Consider the following 19,746-nt stretch of genomic DNA (forward strand, 5'->3'; position numbering starts at 1 on the left):
ACTTAAGTTTTTTAATAGCACAGTATTGTTACTAAAGACAAAATATTCTCTTGCCAAAGGTCGTCTGTAGGCTGCTTAGTGCATTCTCGCCATTTAAATTTTTGAAAGTGGCTCAAAAATATCACCCAATATACTTTTTTCCACCACCAGGCCTTGTATACGCTTGTGGAAAAGTTGGATGATGGAAAAGCAGACAAAGAAAACGTGAAGAAAGAAATCGATGTTGTACGTTGTTTATTTTATTGTCACTATAAATAAGGGATTTTAATGTTTGTTTCTTTTGAATCGGTCGTTATACAACGTGCAGTTGAAGTTGTATCATCATGGAAATTGGCTTACTTGTCTTCTTGTCCACTGACCTTAAATGTTTAGCCACCGGACGTAAGCGTGAACACAACGGCTGTCAATATGAATATTGTGTCAAATATGGGCAGTACTCTCATCCCCAGCAGTTACCCAGACAGTAAATCAGTCGTTTATTAACGTTTGTGGACGTTAAATCAATGTGAAAACGACTCATTTGCTGTCTGGGTGTTGCTTTGTCATCAGTCTTCGATATTCGTTTGGCTGCATTAGTTGGCTGAAATCTTACCAACAAAGTGGTCTTCGTTTTCATAGCACGGTCCACAGGTTTACGCTATCGACTTTAGTGGTGGAACTACATGTTTTACAAGTTGGGGGAATTTAGTTGCGTCTTCAGACGATGAATCAACATAAAAGGAACTGATTTTTTTTGCTTGGAAAGTGCGGTATCACTTTAATTTTCTTTCCAGAAAGCTGACACACGACAACTAGCCACCAAAGTTAACGTGTCAGACTTCGACTCGACCACGAATGAAATCACAAAGAACTTAGACGATCTTTTGAGAAAACTTTTGGGCTTGGTAATATTTGTTTTACTTATAGTGAAGTACGTTTATAGCGTTGGATTTATGTTTGTAAATGTGTGAAACATAATTTTGCATTGTATGTTTTCCACCGGGCTGTGGAATTAAGCGAAAATTATACAACTCCAACTCCTAGATTTATAACTGGCTGACTCCGGCTCCAGTGTTGCCAAATTTTTATTGTTGCTAGATTTTTGTGTATTGCCAGATTTTTTTAAGGTTTTTTTGTTTTTTTAAATTTAATTTTACGTAAGTTACGATCGAAATTGAAACGGTGACTTTACCAAAAACTGGCAAGAACAAACACTTCTAAAGGTAAAGGTCCCATACTCAGATACTGAGCTTTGGGAAATGAGAAGATAAGGTTCTCATTATACTAAGCCTTCGGCACTAAGGAGAGTAGGGTGGCCAGTTCCTTTCTCTCGGCCGCCTTTACTTCAGCAACTACGCCCACCCAATTTATTGGTGAGCGGTGTTTTTCAACAACCAGCTGAAGCCGGGAGTCGAACCAGGTTTGCATACTTGGAAAGCCAACGCCTTATCCGCTGTGTCATCCCACCGCTATAAACACTTCAATTTTCTGGTAAACTTTAAGAACACAATACAAAAAACAAGAAAAAACCTTTTGAAAAAAGATTGCAAACAAAAATCAACCGTCTGCGAACGTTGAATCAATGTAAAAAACAATTAATTTTCTGTCTGGGAATGTCATTAGTTCGATCAGTCACACTGAGTCGAACAATAAACACGTCAACAGGACCGCCTGTTAACGATAAAACCCATGTAATTACACGAGCTATTACAAGAAACTCAGGCTTACTTAGGATCTCTACTCCTTGGTTTCCGAGAAGAGATTTGTCAAAAATGTTTCCATGACAACAATTGCATTTTTCGAATCGTTTTCAATTCAAGCATATATTTGTCAACTGGCGGATCAAGTATAAAGGTCGCAATGATGCTAAGGATTGTCGAAGACGCTGAAATTGCGAAGAAGTGTTCTTGAATAAATCAAAGCAACCGGCTTGGAAAATGTTTGAAAGTGGAAAACAGGTTTGAAAAATGCCAAAGAATTGCTAACAATTTCTTATTGTGAACAGCAGCTCAACCTCATTTGACTTTTTTAGTTTTATCGACATCGTTGATCAAGTCCAAATCAAGCAAGCCAATCCGTCCTTTTTTGCATTGATTGAACGTCTGCAGACGTTGAACCAATGTAAAAAGGTCGGATTTGCGGACTGCTTCCCAACGGTGACTGAGCCTCCTCGTCACCGGGTGTTGGACCAACATTAAAACTTGTTTGGTTTTTAAATGCGTGTCATGTTTGTTTTTTCAGCTTGCGGTTTTTTGGCAAAGACAATATTGACTCACCTTTAGAGTTTCCTTTCAGATTTGTACATGAACGTGACTCTATGACCAACTTGTGGCGCGCGTTGCCTAGCAAATGGCTGATACGAGTCACGTGATTTTTCATGTCACGCAAGTCACTTTTTGTCAGGGACAAGTTCCTTGTCAGCAGAGAACAAATTGATTTATTAGAATAGTTTTGGCCAAAATATTGATGCAGCAAGTTCAGAGGTGCCTATACAGCAAAACCCGTCATTTTTGCATTGATTCAACGTTTGTAGACTTGAGGGTTATTAGCCTCGACTATTTAGTTTGCGTTAATGAATGCAGTGCTCGCCCCGCGTGAGTAGGTAGGTAGACAGGGGCGAGTTTAACTGATGGGGGCCCCGTGTAAGAAGTTTTTCGCGCCGAGGGCGGAAAAAACTTTTCAAGGTACGGTAACTTGAAAGTCACCCACACCGTTGCTGATGCCTCTACAGTCTACACCAAGCTCAGTCGAAAGCTTGTGACTAAAAATGAACCTTGAAAGAAAAAGGAGACATTTTGCCGAAACTTCAAAGGCTGAGAAAAAATAATAAAAATAACACAAAATCACATTTTTCCACGTCGGGGGGCCCTTGGGCAACTGCACCCTTTCCCCCCCTCAATCCGGGTCTGTAGGTAGAAGTGAGTTTGATTTCCTGTCGCGTCATATCAGAGATTTTTTGAAAATATCACTGAAACTCATTTCTACTTGGCACTACATACTAAAGAAGTTTATTCGAGGAAATCATTTACTCGGCTGCACCCGTAAGTGGCTACACTAAGTGGCTGCACCCGTAACTGTCTTAACAAAGCACTGAAAACTATGCATATCTGCGATGGATACAGTGCTATATAAAACATTGATTATTATGTTAATATCGTCAGTAAACAACTATACCGCTGTTAATCATTATCACTATGACCATCATATTAGTAATTTCAGGAAAGCGACTGGCAGAAAGCGAACCAACAACTGACTGCTGACGTCGATGGAAAATTGGATAGAATGGAATTGGAAGCCCTGAAAAATCACCTCGAAAATCGGTGAGCCACGATGTAGCAGTGCTCTTAGACCTTTTTATCAGTCACACCTTTTACAAATTTTCAAGAACTTTTTATACCTCACGGACAGATACAGCGGTGTTCACAGAAAGAACATAAAACAAATAAGACTAGATAGTCAGTCAGGATAATGCACATTATATGGTTTTCTCTCGGTACAGTCAATATGCAATGTCAATACTTTTTTATGCTGCATCAACACTTATAGGGTTGCAACTTGCAATGCATAACTTTAAGTGCAACTTTGCAAAGTTGAGACTGTCTTTGGTTTACATACGTTGAATCAATGAAAAAAAGTCTGTTTTTAGCTTGGACTATATCGCTTGTTATTGCTGTAAATTGTGACTTCATAGAGTCGTTGAATCGACTTTGTAAAACCACGTTGAAGCCGTTTTTTACAGTGATTCTGTAGATGTTGAATCAACCGTTTTTTACAGTGATTCTGTAGATGTTGAATCAACCGTTTATTACAGTGATTCTGTAGATGTTGAATCAACCGTTTTTTACAGTGATTCTGTAGATGTTGAATCAATGTAAAAAACGGTTGATTTGCTCTCTAGGTTCGTCGTCGCGCATCCTTGAAATTAAATTTAAACCGCTTGATATCGTCTTCTCCCCGGCAGACTAAAAGCAATGAAGAAAGCACTGGAGCAACGCCAACCCAAGGACAACTACACTGATGATGATGCGGCTGGCTTCCGCAAGCAGTTGATCCAGAGCTACCACTGCATATCCTGCGACAGGCCTGTAGATATGGCACCTACAGGGTAAGTTTAAATGAAACTTCTTCTTCATTCTGGCTGCGATTTTGCATTCCACTTTAAGAAGTTTGGTTATCACATATTTTTGTAAAAAAGATAGAAAGTTGTATTTTTATATCGATGTGTTGATTTCGTTTTTTCACTTTGAAAAGTGTGATTATGATCATCTACTTCTGAAAAGTATCATAAAGAGCAGTATTTTCACACCTCAGTAAAGCAGAGTCTGTGTTTATTTTTTTCAACATGTTGTAGCTTATTCGCATTGAACATGAGACTTAGTATTACTCCCCAGACAGCAAAATCCGTCATTTTTACATTGATTCAACGTCTGCAGACGTTGAATCAATGTAAAAATGACGGATTTGTTGTCTGGATCATAAAACGTCAACCTAGATATCAGCTGTTGCCTGCTGTTTCGTCAACTTCCAAAGTATCTTTTCCGTGTATCTGCATGATAAGAGAGCAGATCACGTCACTGTTAATGCTCGTTGTTTCAAAAACAAACAGCATCTTTTGCACAACGTTGGCGAATTATTTATGTCATATCGCGTTGAAAGAATGGAAATAAGCAACTGAAAAACTTGATATAAATAATAATGATAAACAATAATAGTTCATCTAAAAAAAATAATAAATGAAAACAGACATTCAGAAAGGCATAAAATTCGACATTCTTTTCAGACCTGTGGCCTCTATACCTGCCAATGCAGCTCTTCCCTTCAGCAAGTCCGTTCGACCTTACACCTCGTTTGAATTGGACCAGATAAGACAACAGGCAAAAGGGTGAGACAGACATATTTGATATTTGAAAGGCGCACTGGTGCCGGTGGAACAAGGGTTCTGGCTGATAGCCAGTTGTTGGATTTTTTTCTTTGCAGCCCAGTTAATCTATTGCAAAATGTTCCTGAAAAGTAACCTTTCAATTTTGATTATTCTATGCAGTGTACTGTACACTGAACAGCTAACTGTATTATTGTTAATTCCATAAACATCTAAGTTTCCTATTGTTTAAAAGATGTGCTTTCGTTCAAGATCTGCCCAGTGATAACAATACTCTTTCACATTAATCTGGATTCCTGACCCAAATCTCAATAAATTTTGATCGGCTGGCTGAGGAATCTTTATCCTTAGTCTGAAAAAGCTTCATTGGGAGCTTACCTCTGGAAGTGTCGCATACTTGTAATAGAGGAATTGAAGCACTGACCCAGGTCCGGCCACAAAGATTGACAGAATGTAATTTCTGCTTGTTGAAGTGTTGATGTCTGTGAATTATTCCATGCCGCTGAATAGAGCGCAGTTCTTAAAACGCGCTACTCTGAGAACCGAACCAGCGGTACTTGATCTTGAGGTCTATTTTGTGCATAAACTCGGTGCTTTACCAACTGAGCTAACGGAGGTGGACTGAACGAATGAACCTAACACGTCGACATAATCAATGGTTATCACCCTAGCTAGCTCTTCCAGTGTGTCTCATCACTAGTGTAAAGGAGAGGAGAGGGGGGGCATGATAAAGGATGAATTTTACCACGAGAAGTTATACAGTAAGCAAGATCTTGGTCTTAGTATGTTGACCTCAGTGTCCATAAGTTATAGACTTCTGTGTAAGTAGCACTCAGATGTTTTGGAAATTCAACTTTTTAAGAAGCAATGAAAACCATGAAAATGGAACAGTTACTTACATTAGCAAGTTGACAGACGACTGCAGTTTCACAAGTTTGTGATTTCACGTTGATCACACTTTAATTTATCGTTTTCATTATTTTTAGACTGTTGCCAGGAAAGAACGTGATACATTTCAAGGAAGCTTTGGAAGAGCGAGAGGTAGCCAGACTTAGAAAGGTGGAGGACTTAGCCTTCAGAACCCACTTTCCCCCACAGGGGACTTACCCTCCTGTAAGAGAAGAGAATCCCCAGCCTAAAGCGGGGTAGGTCAGGTTTAAGAATCTAGTTGTAGTAAAGTCTAGAAGCTTGTCGTCAGATTTTGGTCAGTTGCAGCCTTAACAAACAAAACTTGTTCCCCCAAACATATAACATATATCAACGTATATCAAACATATATCAACGTAAAACAGGTTTATTTGTAAACTATGTTTTTTACTTATTGTTGTCAATTTTTTGCACTTACGTTAATATAAACTTTACTTTTAAAGATTTCCAAAAAAGGAACATTTGTGATTACTTTACAGCAGCTGTAAAAAGAAGACAACATATTTACCTCAAAACAAAATACCTGATCAAAGCATGTTATCAGTTGATTGAATGTAAGAATCCTTCTTCCCTGACTGGGAAAGGTTGTTTGGAAGCTCAATCTAAAGAGTTCCATCAAAAACTTTGAACAACTGACGCAAACAGCAAGATTCGTTTTCTTTACACAAATTCAACGTCTGCAGACGTTGAATTAATGTAAAAATAACGGATTTTCCTGTTTGGGCACTCAGAACTCAATGAGATCTTGATTATGAAATTCCAGCTTTTTGTTGCAGTGGCTAGCATTATTATATCATTTAGTTGCCACTGAAGGTAGCGCTGTTCTTGGTGTGCCTTAATTGTAGCTTGGTTTTGTCGTTTCTTCCTTCACAAGACTAGAGTTATTTACGACGTCATCAGAGAGGATGAGTTATTAGTGTCGAAGTCAAATGTAAAGAAGCGTGCTCGCGTCAGACGTAGCAGTTGTCATGATAATCTGAGTAACAAGACTGCCATTGGTTGACTATACAACGTCGGAATGTGAGATTTCAACCAATAAAAAAGTTTTGTTGAGAAGTTTTACTCGGTTGGTTTTTTGGTGGACCACTCTTTTGGATTGTACCCTATCGAGAAGATTGAACAATCAAGCTGTTGAAAGTTTTTTTCCGCTAGGTGGCAGTATAAGTAGGTGAAAGTAGTTTTAAGTTGTATAAAATAATACACCAAGCACACACAATGGAACGGCCATTGGCGAATAATTTTCCAAAACACCGCGCTGACAAACTAAGATCCGTTAACACTATCAACTCGCTGACATCACCGCAGTCTTGTGGATAATCTGGTAAACGAAACTTCCCTGTCCAACGCATCAAGCCTGGTTTTTAATTGCAGTAATTTGTGTTGAATTTGACGACAGCTCGGAGTGCGATTTTACAATTGTTTTCAAATTTAACAGCAAATTTTATCTTTCTTGCTTCTTTTTTTTTTTGCGTTGAAGCTGCAAAAACTGCTTTCTTTTTCGATATTGTTGGTAACTCAGATTTTGATTTGTAGCAATCTTAGCTTTCGTATTGCAGAAAGGTCTCGAGTTTTCACAGTAAAATGGATCAGAGTTATTGTCTCGCAAATGTTTCCATGTTGCAAACAGTATTTGTGCTTGTTTTGCATTTTTTAGCTATCAAAAGCAAAGCTTTTTTCGTTACTAATGCAATTTCATTAAGGAACTACTTGACTGAGTTTTAAGAAGTAGTAATAGTAAGCAAGGTTGTGGGGTCAGGGGGTTTGGCGTGTCTGTAGTCGGAGTCGTTAAAGTAAAAGTTGACTCTGAAGTGTTTGTTCTTCCTGTGTTTCGGCAGTCGAGTGTAGCAAGAATTGACAGGGGTAGACACGTGTTTCGCCCTTGAGGCTGGGCTCTTTTTTTTTTTTTCTGGGCTCATCAGTATCGCTTGAGGCTGGGCTCATCAGTATCGCACCACTAATTCATGCAACATAGTTCTCAACCGCTGCTTTTGTCAGTCAGTTGAATCCTTACCTTTGTGGAAAGAAAACAACTAAACCAACTGTCACTAAGGATATGCACAGTTGAGAAGGAGCAGTACACACAGTTGCATCTCGACTTCCGAGAAACACATGTTTGTGGGAAAAATCTTGATGGCAAGTGTGGAGGCTACACCGGCATGGCTAGCGAAACACAATGCTCGCTGTTATATAATGAGTAGTCAGGTAGTGCTGACGCCAGGAAGATCGCTTCTACTTAACTGTGTTTGTTCTTATCAGTTTTGTGAAAGTCGCCGTTTCAATTTTGATCACATCTTTATATACTTAATAAATTACACTAAGAGGTTAGATTGTTGTGCAAATGCCAGCATTTGATGAATGCAAACGAGCAGTACCATCTTTATACTGTAATGTTTTTTTTTGCAATTGATTTTTTTTGATGTCATAGATCGGAATCCCGTAAAAGGCTGCCGCCTATTCCCTTTGAAAAGTTGTTGCGTGAGATGAGGTATATTCATGCAAGGCCTGGAAAAATTGTTGTTTTTCACTGATTAAGCATCTAACGATGTTAAATCAATGTAAAACCTCACCAAGAAAAAACTGCACGCAGCTTGAAGACAAATTTTGAAGCAGCACCGCTCAACCATGCATGGCTTTTTATTTCCATATTGTGTTGAATCCTGTGTTATCACAAATCAATGAGTTGTTTTTGCATGCAATATGCAGATTTTCACCAACAGGAAAGGTTATTAATTTCTTCACTGCCCTTGTGTTGACACAAGCCAATCACTTTCAGTTTATGAACACTTGACTAGAATATCCTTTGAAATTGAACTACATGAAGACCGAGAGACTGTCTGCCAAAATTGCTTTAGAATGTTTAAAAAGTTCATCCAGAGGGTTGGAATCGTCTTATACAGAAAATCAACCGTTTTTGCATTGATTCAACGTCTACATCGTTTACATTAATTCAACGTCTGCACACGTTGAATCAATGCAAAAAACGATTGATTTGCCATCTGGGCAGTAAGATGTCACTCTGCACTGATTCTGTACCGGATACGGATTATTGGAATCAGTACCAAATGCGTTATTTATTGGTTATGGCATTGTGCATCACATTTATTCCATTTGTCGCTTTCATTTCTTGCACAACCCAGCTAACAAAGAGGTTTTTTTACATTGATTCAACGTCTGTAAATGCTAATCAATGTAAAAGACACCGCTTTGCTGGTGGGGAGCAGCAACCCAGATCTGGCAAAATCTGTCCTGTTTGCATTGATTCAAACGTAGAATTAATCTAAGCAGGACTGGTTTACCTAGCTTGAAACTTTTGACCAAGCAACGACGTTTTTTGCATCATTTCGACAATATCATACGTTTGTTTACTCTCACACGTGCCTGAAGGAATTGAAATGCAATTAACCAAGCTTGCAATTAAAAGTTCAATTTGTTCTTTCGTTGACATCACGCACTTCTTAATTGTTTGATTGAAATCTATCGATTTGTTTGCACCAAAGCTTTCTGATTTGTCATCGTTCGCTTGATCGCAAAGCCGATACTTTTTCATCTGACAGTAAAAAATTCTCAAAACTTTTGATCAATGCATTCATACCAGACGGCAATATCTGTCACTTTTGCATTGATTTCACTTCTACAAACGTCTGCAGTGTAATAATGACGGTTTTTGCAGTGCATTGCCGCGGCTTATCGAACGCAGCTGTGTGTTTAATTAGAAATTATTCCCCTAGATTAATTGCACTTTGTAGTCTACGTTTTTCTAACAGCTGTCTGCTTTTAATTTTTTAACCTTCCGAATCCATGTCACGTGACTTGAATTGACCAATTGCAGAGAGGAAGGCGACCTGGTGGACTCCATGATACCGTCGGGACGGGCTTGCGGCGGCAATTACACTCTGACCTACCCCCACCGTCGTTACACAAGACTTACCCATCTCAGGTACGACGAAGTAGATCTAATGTTTGAAGTGCAATGACAGTCAAGGCAACGAGACTACTGGAAATATAAATTTCGCTCAGCGCCACATTTGACTAGAATGTACCCAGCCAGCAAAAGTTTTTATTTTTTTAACGTTTGTCATCAAATGTATTATGACCAACATCCCATCTGAACGGAATGTTTTCTTCAGCAGTGTTTTGTGAGAAAAAGCAAACCGTTTTTTATTTCTTGTGCATCAAGCAACAAAGTACGCCTGAGAGTTTATTTGAACGGTTAATTTATTTTGAATAAGCTGTTGTCTTTCAGTGAGCTTTGGCAAGAAGAAGAGGCGGTCTTGGAGGTTGCTAAAGAAGAAGTGGAGCTTCAGGGTCACGATGGACACATCTACAAAGGAAGACTCCCCACAATAGCAGCTGCCCTGCCCGTAAGTACAGTGGTAACAAGAGCAGGCATAATAGAAGGAAAAAGCATTTGTTTAGACAACGAATATACTGTGTTCTTTTAATAAAAGGTGATGCCAAATGTAAATTACATAAAGCGTTCAATCGATAATTTTATTATCTTGAAACTGCATAACTTCTTTGCTCTAATTTGTTAATGAAAGTGTTTCGCTCTCCACCGTCATGACACGACAGTCATTTGTCCGTGGGCCTTCACTTGCAGGTTATTTTAAGCTGGTTGTAGAAGAAAATAGATCATTTGCATAAGCTATCGCTGAAACTTATGTTTTCATCACGAATCTATAAAGTGGCTTGCTGCCTGGTAAAGGATATCTGCTGCACTGCTATAACACAATTTGGTTCCCGCAATGACACACCGCACGAAGGCCACCGCGCAATGACACACCGCACGAAGGCCACCGCACGAAGACCACCGCGCAATGACACACCATACCGATCGCACGAAACGTACTCGTAGTCCGTAAGGCGGAAAAGCCGGATTTCCACCTTTTTACTTGTGTGTTTTCACATAGCTTTGCATAGAACAGAAACAATCACATTCCTTTTCTCAACAGGCCAGGAAACCGCTCTCTGCTGGCGAACAAACCTACAGTCCCCCCAAATCTGGTAATTCCCCTCGTCCCAGTTCCGCTCGTGGGTTGTCACGCAATCCGTCCGCCAGTGTGCGCCCCCGTTCTTCTGGGGCAGAACGTCCTCGACCTCCAGTGCAAACTCCCAATTACGTCGCCCCAGAACGTAAGAGTTTATGACTATTTTATGTATAACCTGAATTATTGTAATAAATTTTTAGAATGTTGTAGCCCAAAGAAAATATGAAAAGACACCATGAACAAATCTGACAAAAAAAAAACAAACTTCAAGGTAGAAAACGCCAACAACATAATGAAATGGAGGAGTCGCTGTAGACAACTGATTCTTTGAAGCAAAATAGAGTGAGAGAGAAGGTTGTTCTATTCTGAAATGTAATGCTGGCAGATGTGCATGCTTGTAGGCTTTGAATGAATGGCACTTATCCGGTCACCGATGTTGACAGGTTGAAAATATTCTGCTTCCAGCTCAAAGTCGTAATATTCATCCGCTATCCTTAATTAATTCAACTTTCCACTGGTAGGGGATTTGCCTATAGAATCATTTTCTATTCGTTTTGTCATTTTTATTTCTTTTCTGCTACTGTTGGAGCTTTGTATGTTTTTATTTTGCATTTTTGTTCCAGAGCCCAACATCTAAGCTCGAATTGTGATCAGCGCAGGAAAGCTCCAGTGATACAAAGATGCGCCGTTAATTTCTTAACGTATATGTCAACTAATTTCATATTCAATTCATGATAAGTAGCCGTGCCTTTGAGACGATGTTTGCTGTGCACAATAATACAACAGACTGCTCGGTGCGCCGAAGCAGTCGGAAGCCATTAAGATTGTTTGTTTTCATTATTGCATCTGCCGTTATGGTGTAGCTTTGCCAGTAGAAACGACCGCTTTTCTTGGTGTACTTTGCAAAGTTATGTAAAAATTCAACCGTTTTTAGACGTTTGTTCAACCTTTTTTTATGTATAATCATGAACTAACATTATACGCCGATACTTAAGACGACTGAAACTCGACTCTGCCCCTTAGGAAAAGTTTATCCTGCCTTGTGGAAGTTAAGCGAGCCGTGGTGTTGCGCTCGAAGCTTTCAAGAAATAATTTTGGGATTATTTGGCTCTACGGAGCCTTGTAGCACAGTAACCCTGACCGCAAATCAACTGTTTTTTTTGCATTGATTTAACGTCTGCAGACGTTGAATCAATGTAAAAGGCGATTGGTTTGCTGTCTGGGAAGTTTGTGTTTCTCACAAATCCAGCCAGCAGTAGTTTTCCAGCCTGCAAATCAACCATTTTTACATAGATTCAACGTCTGCAGACGTTAAATAAATGTAAAAAAACGGTTGATTTGCTGCCTGGTTTCTTTTTCATACCAAGAAGGCTCGGTTTCAGTCCAGCGTCTGATCTTGGACTAGGCGGCATGAGCACGATGGACTTTGGTAACAGTTTGCTTGTGTTAAGATTTCAGCGGTAGATATCTAGAGACTATGGTTAGGTCCACATATGCACTAGGGCTGTTTGAAACAAAAACATTGTCTTTCGAAAAACATTCGTTTCAGCGCAAAATTTTGTGTTTTCGTTTTGTTTTGAATTAAGTTTTTTTTATGAAAAATTTTTTTTTGTTTATTTTCAAAATTGAAGCAACCACGTTTCGTGCTCAACTTGAACGAAAATTTCTCAACGCAGAAAACACATTTTAATCCAACACTGGTGACTCTTGGGTATTCTGGAAGGATAAATCAATTATATTCAGGCTCACGAGTGTCCAAACCAAAGGTTTCGAAACGAAACCGAATTTTATTTTGCTTTAAGACGAACACACTTATCTTTATTCTTTTTCTTTTCAAAGTTTTCTTTTATCTTTTTTTTTGCCAACAATTGTTTCAAACAACCCTGAAATACAAATGAAGTTTTGAAAGCGACCAAAAAAATAGTCTTCCGATGACTTTTATATTTTTTACGTATATTATAGAGATCTTTTATTGCAATTGTGTTTCATCATGCACTCAATGTTGTTGGTTTTGTAGAATACAATTCTAACTTGCGGTTTTTATTTTTAGATCAATTAATTTTTACGGAAAACTTTTGTTCTTTTTATGTAAAAAAGTGTTTAGTTTTCTTTCCGTCTATTTTATTGTAGGTTTGTAATTATGATTCGTCCATTAGAGAATAGTGTTAACTTTTTTTCATGAACTGTGATTTCACGTCTACTGTGCGTCACGAACAACTGTAGCATCAACATCATGAAATTTGCCTCCGTTTTTGAGAACTTTAAAAGTTGCAGTCTTCTATTGGAAACGTTGATCATTTTTCCAACCGTACAGTGCACTATGTTTCCGTAGCCTTCTTGTTTTTTGACTAAAATTTTTTAAACCTTTTCGCAAACTGATTCAGTCAAAAAGATAGAAACTGTAAGGTTGCAACCAATTGCTTGAAAATATCAGTATTCTGAAAACCGTACAGCAGCTCGCGTTTAGACCAGGTTCATCATCGCTACCGCTATGATTTGAAGATGTATTTTTTTTACGATTTATCGCACAATTGCATAGCTTCAGAAAATATATCTTTATTTACTGCAACATGTGTTGATTGTGATTGCAAAGACTGATTGAATCTATGTGTGAATAAAACTCCAGCAGTGAAACAAAAAAAAAAGATATGCTTATCGAAATATACCTATATTTTGTTGCCTTGTAATGGATTTGAGAGATAGGCACTTGATCACGTGCCCCCTCAAAGGTGATCAAGACAACGAAAAAGATCTAGTTTTTTTAATTAAGGAAAAGTTGTGGTTAACATGTCCATTTTTTTACTTATTGCCCTATTTCGTTTTTAAGCCGTTCTCGCTTCGACACTTTTCTAGATCTTCTCCATGTTGACATGTAGGCTATTCCCACAGAACAAAATCCGTCAATTTTACATTGAATGGATTGAATGATTGTAAAACTCAGATCTTGCTGTCTAGGTTGTATTCGCTACGGCGATCAATAACTAAACTGAGCTAAGTAATCTTGGACTAGTGACGTGCCTTCCATAAACTGGTACCAGGCACAACACAAAACGATTAGCAAGTAGGCCTGGCTAAAGTCACATTATATCAGGCGTATTATGCTTTTCCATTTCCAGACAACACATAACAGGCGCCATGCGTTATAGTAGGCTACAAAATAGGATATTTAAAAAGAGTTCAACTACAGTATATTAGACTAGGCTACTATATATCGTATCGATTTTTAGCTGCGCAATCGTTTGCAGGCCTTAAAACTCGTGTTTTTGTCCGGCAGCCATCGTGGCCTACCGAGAGCTCCTTCTCGGCGGCCAAATCTGCGTGCTTGGAGGCCAAAATACAAAATAACGATAGCACAAGTAAATAGCATTAAAATTGCAACAATGCCAAAATGATCACTTAGTGTTATTAAAGTCTCGGCGTCCTGCTTTAGAATCGTTGTACCACGCAATAACTGCTTTATCGGGATTGTAATCTGGTATTGCGGGACCATCTAACGACCCTAAATTGTTTCAACTGCATACCTCCTTTCATAAAACCTGACCATTTATACTGTTATGATGTCACCATTTAAGGCAGGGGTTCCCAACCTTTTTACGATCACGTACCACTTGGACGCTCTGTAGGCCTACTGCCAAGCGTACCACTTCTTGCATAACAACTAATTTGATCAAATCATATTTTATTCAGAAGAAGAATATTGGCGTACTAATATAACACTATAAAAGCACTACAACTAAATTTAATGACATTTTTTTTTACTGTCTACCAATTGGTCGATGCGCGGTGTAAATTTGCTAACAGCGCATCGAAAGTCATTGCCGGGCGCACCTATAGTCGGTTTCGATTTTTTGACTTGATGTTCATCATGACTGAAAATCCCAGCTCGCATTCCCGCGTGGAAGGGAAAATCAGTAGCTGTGAAACAGCATGGGAAGCTAGCGTTGAATATGAAGAGGCCATACTGTCACTGAGCCGGAAGTTTATTGGTTAACATTCCTTGTAACTGTTATTGATAGGCTTCGGGAATTTATTTTTTGTAAACAAAACCAGATAAACAAAATATGAAGTTGCGAATCCAAGTTTTTGTGAAAAAACAGAAGCTACCCGCGTACCACCTAAAATGACTTCGCGTACCACTAGTGGTACGCGTACCACAGGTTGGGAACCCCTGATTTAAGGTGTGAACTGTGAAGTCACTAACCCACAGCGGGAACATTTCTCAACTCTGAAGACACCTGTTTTCCCTTCGGATGTCAACTAACCTTCCCAGACAACAAAATCCGTCATTTTTACATTGATTCTACGTTTGCAGTGGTTAAATCAGGGTAAAAATGACGAATTTTGTTGTCTAGGTAGTTCTCCTTTTTAACAACGATTCAATGTCCGACAACATTGAATCAACATAAAAAGACAACGTTGCCAGCCAATGTAAATTAGCACTTCGGATTAACACTTTGTTAAAATAAACGTCGGGAATTACAAACAAGACTTATAGCCGGTGATCGCACCTGGATATTTTCCATACAATAGCAAATGTTTCCGCACAATACAACAGTGGTGATTATGACGTGCTGACCTAGTTTTCAAACACTTTTTGAAACTAGATATTTTCGACAGTTAATCCACGATCTTTCTATGGCAAAATTAAATAATTAGCTGAAGAAACCGGCGGCCAAATTGGCCGACTGAGGAGGCAGCACCGGCGGTCATTCAAGCACTACTTAGCGGCCATGGCCGCCGGCTGCTTTAAGGCTTGGTTTGTAGTCAATTTTATTTAAATGGAATCTGTTTCCAGTAGCCTATTCCATAAACACACATCGTTTGAACCTGTGTCGTTAAATGTGTATTGACAACAGTAGCTTAGAAAAGGAGAATGAACAATATTAAAGTTGTACCCTAATGGAATTGTATCATACAAGTACAACTTTGGTATATTCACACTTGTACATGAAAACGACGCATAATAAACGTGAGTATGTAGTCAAAAACATACTGAATATTAAACAAAGTGCAGTAGGCTGATTGGGCCACTAGATAGCCCGCGACCAATACAAGGGAAAATTTTCCAGGAGGAAATTCTCACATCCCTTATACGTTTTTTTCCCTAACTTTTACATTGTCCATTTTTCCTTAAAATTTATTCTTTGTCAAAAGTTTGGTATCCTCAATCATTTTGTAAATCTGCTGCTGTTTCTAAGTTGTCTTGACCGTGATATTGTCAGTGGAGTGTTGTCAAACTTTATCAAAATGACTCAGGCGGAAATAGCCAATACGATTCTTATTCCATTCGTTTCCACTACACTCCCCTGAAATTACTGAATAAGTTGTTAGACGTCACGTTCCAAAGGGCAGATTGTATTTCCCTGTATCGCGTTTCATGCACTTTGCACCTTGCATCATCTGTTTTGCAGAAATCAGCAACAACTAACTAAGCTATCGAACAGTCAGCAAATAAACTGAAACTCAATGTTTGTTTATTCTCAACAAAGCTGCATCAACATTGAACCTGCGAACAGAGACCGAATTTTATTACTGTATTTTGTAACCAAGTTGGTTATTTCGAAGAGAAGTTGAATGAAAAATACGTGAAAAACTGAATATTTTACAACGAATTCTAGTATTCCAACAACATGAATTCGTGTTAAACTTTCAAATATATTCATAACGTTAGATTCAATATTGTTACACACTGAACAACCTTTTGTTTCTTTTGCAAGAATGGAAATGCACCAACTTTTGCAAATACAGTGACTGAAGTCGCTCAAAGTCCATTGCAGGCAAGCCTACATTGTTCTAACGTTTGTAGTTAGACACAACTGTAGACCTAAACTTCCCTCGTTGGTAAAGTACACATGTAGCCTTATGGCCTGCAATATCAATCGTAGAATTTTTTGTTAATCTCGCTATTTCGGTCGACGTGACAATGTGGCCGCAAGTTAATCACGTAATAGAACAAAGACATGCCTCTGAGTTGTTTGACACTTTCGAGGTGAAGGCGAATTCATTCACTGCCTCACCTTACCATCCACGATTGGATGTATCACTGGCCAGTTTGAAAAGGAGACGATATTAAAACTTTACTGCAAAATTCAATGCCGATGTAGTTTCTTTGTGTTTGTAATGGGCTGTTGCAACAAAATTGTTGTTTACAGATTAAATGGTTGGGTCACATTGTAAGGAGAGAGGACAATTATGTCGGAAAAAGAATATGATAATTAATTGGAAGTTGGCAAAAGAAGGCCAAAAAAGATGGGGAGATTGTGTGACAAAAGATATAAAAGTAGTGAGAGTGAAGGAGGAAGATGTTGCTGACAGAGTGATGTGGAGGACTGCAATCTGCACCGACGACCCCACTTGAAGTGGAAAGAAAGCCAGAAGAAGAATAAGAAGCAATGTAGACATTGAAGAGGTCATAGCCTACATCTGTTTTTAATCAAATTTGAAGACCTATCTTCAGGATAAATCTGAGAGGCACGACAAGTAGTGATAGGCTAGTAGGCTATATATGATAATAAACTACCTGTTAGTCTTCATGAAGGACATACTGTATGTTCACTTCATGATCGTATTGTTCTACGCCACTTTATGCAAGTTACTTTCGACAATGCGTTTTTGGCTATTATTTTACAAATAATAAAATTTGTTTGCTATGTCGCCCAAAACACTGACAATTTTACACAAAGTGTTAAATTTCCCAGTTATACTACTGTATGTCGGCTACCAGGTTTACTGAGAATAGAATAACAGCTTTAGCCTACAGCGTTAGAAAAATTACAAAATATGTAGGTATATATTTTTTTTTGCCCAACCAACATATGAGTTTCTGTAGTGTATACGGTATAATTCTCTTGTGCTATATTGTACAGTGCACTAGGTTACAGTAGACCCGTTAGATCACTGGTTACGCGCCCGACTCAAGATGAAGCGGCGCTAGTTCGACTCTCGGGGTGTGCGCTTGGGCAATGCACGTTAAGGACTGCTCTCCATTCAGCGGCACTTAGTGAATGGAATATTTCTCCGATAGCGACACTTCAACAATTGGAAAACTTTTCTCTGCCAAACTTGGTAACCGGTCTTGCATCAAAAACCTCTATAAGCATGCGAAACTACCAGGAATGACCTATCAGTCCGAGTATAAAGATTCAAAGCCAAACCACGTCCTACGGATTTTTAAATTTATCAACTAAGGCTACGTTGTCACCAAACTCCCGTTTAAGTTTTGGAGTTTTATGCTTGAGATAGATTCCATTTGATTAACATACGCGTTGCTTGTTACGATTTGCGGAGTTACTTAGGCTACATTTGCATCAAACATCTGGTTAATAAACTGATTTTGAATATTTAATGTTAATAGTAATAATAATGTTATGGTTAATTTTTGTCGCTCTACAACTGTTAAGCTCTTTTAGCGACAGGGCTCATCAGTGGCGTAGCCAAGAGGGGGGGGTTGGGGGTTACAACCCCCCCTTTGGCACGCGTGTGACGTCACGATATTGAGAATGATGCTTTCAGTCTCTTTATGCTTGAGAATGATGCTTTCAGTCTAAAAAAAATTGCCTAATTTTAAACAAAACTGCATTAAAAGAGCGAGTTTTTCCAATACCAAAAATTCAAACATCTCAGCCAGGAATTAACAACAAGAAAACATAGAGACTTAGCTTTATTTCCAAAAAATGCCAAAGAAAACATGATCTTATGCTTTTGCTATGCATGCCACCGGACAGCACCATTTTACAGGAATATTCATACCCACATTTTTGTTGAAAATGCTCTCAGAAAGCACCAAATTCAAAGTAATTTTTCAAAATTTTCTGGGAGAGGCCCCCCAGACCTCCCGCCGCTGGGTCGTCAAACCTCCTCCCCTTTCAAAGTTCCTGGCTACGCTACTGGGGCTCATGCTTAATTTTAAATCGCATTTACGATATCACCACATCATTACTCGGCATATTCTTACTGCGTTATGCATGAAAGAACACAATCGGTACCGTTTTTAAAGTCTTCAGTATGACCAGACCTGGAATCGATCTAAGATCTACCGGCACCGGCACCACAGCCGAAAGCGAAAAACACTCGGCAACAGATCTGGTTAATTTCTTATGTTGATATTTATTTTTCCAGAAGCGAAAGTTTTTGACATTGTTGATTACTTCCGACGAGTCTACTGTAACAACATCTTCTTTTCTTTACAGCATTGTCCACCATAGACAGAAAACAAAATGCGCTGACCAAAGCTGTTCAGCATTTTCATTATTCGACCTTTGTAATTCATCGATCACTTTAGATCGACCGTATTTCGCAAAAAAAGCTTTGTAAAGGAGAAAGGCAACCAATATATTTGAAGTGATGCTACAGTAGTCCGTAGTTACTGTTTCTTTATTTGTTTGACAAATGTCTCTAAACGTGTAAGCGTGTGTCAAGCTGAGTGACACAATTTGTTCAGTCAAGACATCTCTGAGTCAACACTCAACACATTAGCTCACTTCAAACCAGAAATGCAGAGGAGCCGGAGTTTTGGAGTATTTAGGAGCCAGAGTCTCTGGTTTCTCAAGATCACGTGGCGCTGGTTTGGCTATTGGGGTGTGCGCTTGAGCAACGCATTTCACGACTGCTCTCCATTCAGCGGCATAGGTGGAATAATTTCCCAGCAACAACACTTCAACGACAATGGGAAACTTTCCTCTGCCAATCTCGGTAACCGCCCTGCATCAAAAGCCTCTACATGTATGCGAAACTACCAGGAATAACTTTATCAAAGCTTCGTCAGTCCGAGGATGAAGATTCAAAACCAACCAACCAGTCGGAATCTGATTTTTTTGCCAGTTAATACTTTTAGCGTGTAAACATATAAGCTGTAGCCTACTGGTAGGCCTACTTGTTATTTTTGTTAATAGTCTGGGCTATAATTGTAATTTTTGTGTATTTCTATGATTTTATTTTCCAAGCAGTAATTTTTTAATTTAAAAAGCTGCTTTT

At 38.8% G+C, this 19,746-nt stretch overlaps 1 protein-coding gene across 4 annotated transcripts in view; it reads left to right on the plus strand.

Moving 5' to 3' along the window:
- Positions 1–13,402, plus strand: part of LOC145780482 (uncharacterized) — a 35,468-nt gene extending 22,066 nt beyond the window's left edge. For 2 of the 4 annotated variants that reach the window (XM_082592093.1, XM_082592096.1), the window contains 10 exons: positions 151–225; positions 774–884; positions 3,199–3,299; positions 3,941–4,084; positions 4,760–4,861; positions 5,845–6,003; positions 9,615–9,722; positions 10,029–10,146; positions 10,738–10,918; positions 11,397–13,402. In XM_082592093.1, coding sequence (XP_082448219.1) covers positions 151–225; positions 774–884; positions 3,199–3,299; positions 3,941–4,084; positions 4,760–4,861; positions 5,845–6,003; positions 9,615–9,722; positions 10,029–10,146; positions 10,738–10,918; positions 11,397–11,410 — 1,113 coding nt within the window. In that variant the 3' untranslated portion in view covers positions 11,411–13,402. Of the gene's footprint in view, positions 1–150; positions 226–773; positions 885–3,198; positions 3,300–3,940; positions 4,085–4,759; positions 4,862–5,844; positions 6,004–8,210; positions 8,271–9,614; positions 9,723–10,028; positions 10,147–10,737; positions 10,919–11,396 lie in introns of all 4 variants that reach the window. The other 2 variants (XM_082592094.1, XM_082592095.1) reach the window with 2 other exon arrangements.
- The last annotated feature ends 6,344 nt before the right edge of the window (positions 13,403–19,746 follow it).

Source organism: Aplidium turbinatum, chromosome 12 (assembly GCF_918807975.1).
Source record: "Aplidium turbinatum chromosome 12, kaAplTurb1.1, whole genome shotgun sequence".
Lineage (NCBI taxonomy): Eukaryota > Metazoa > Chordata > Ascidiacea > Aplousobranchia > Polyclinidae > Aplidium > Aplidium turbinatum.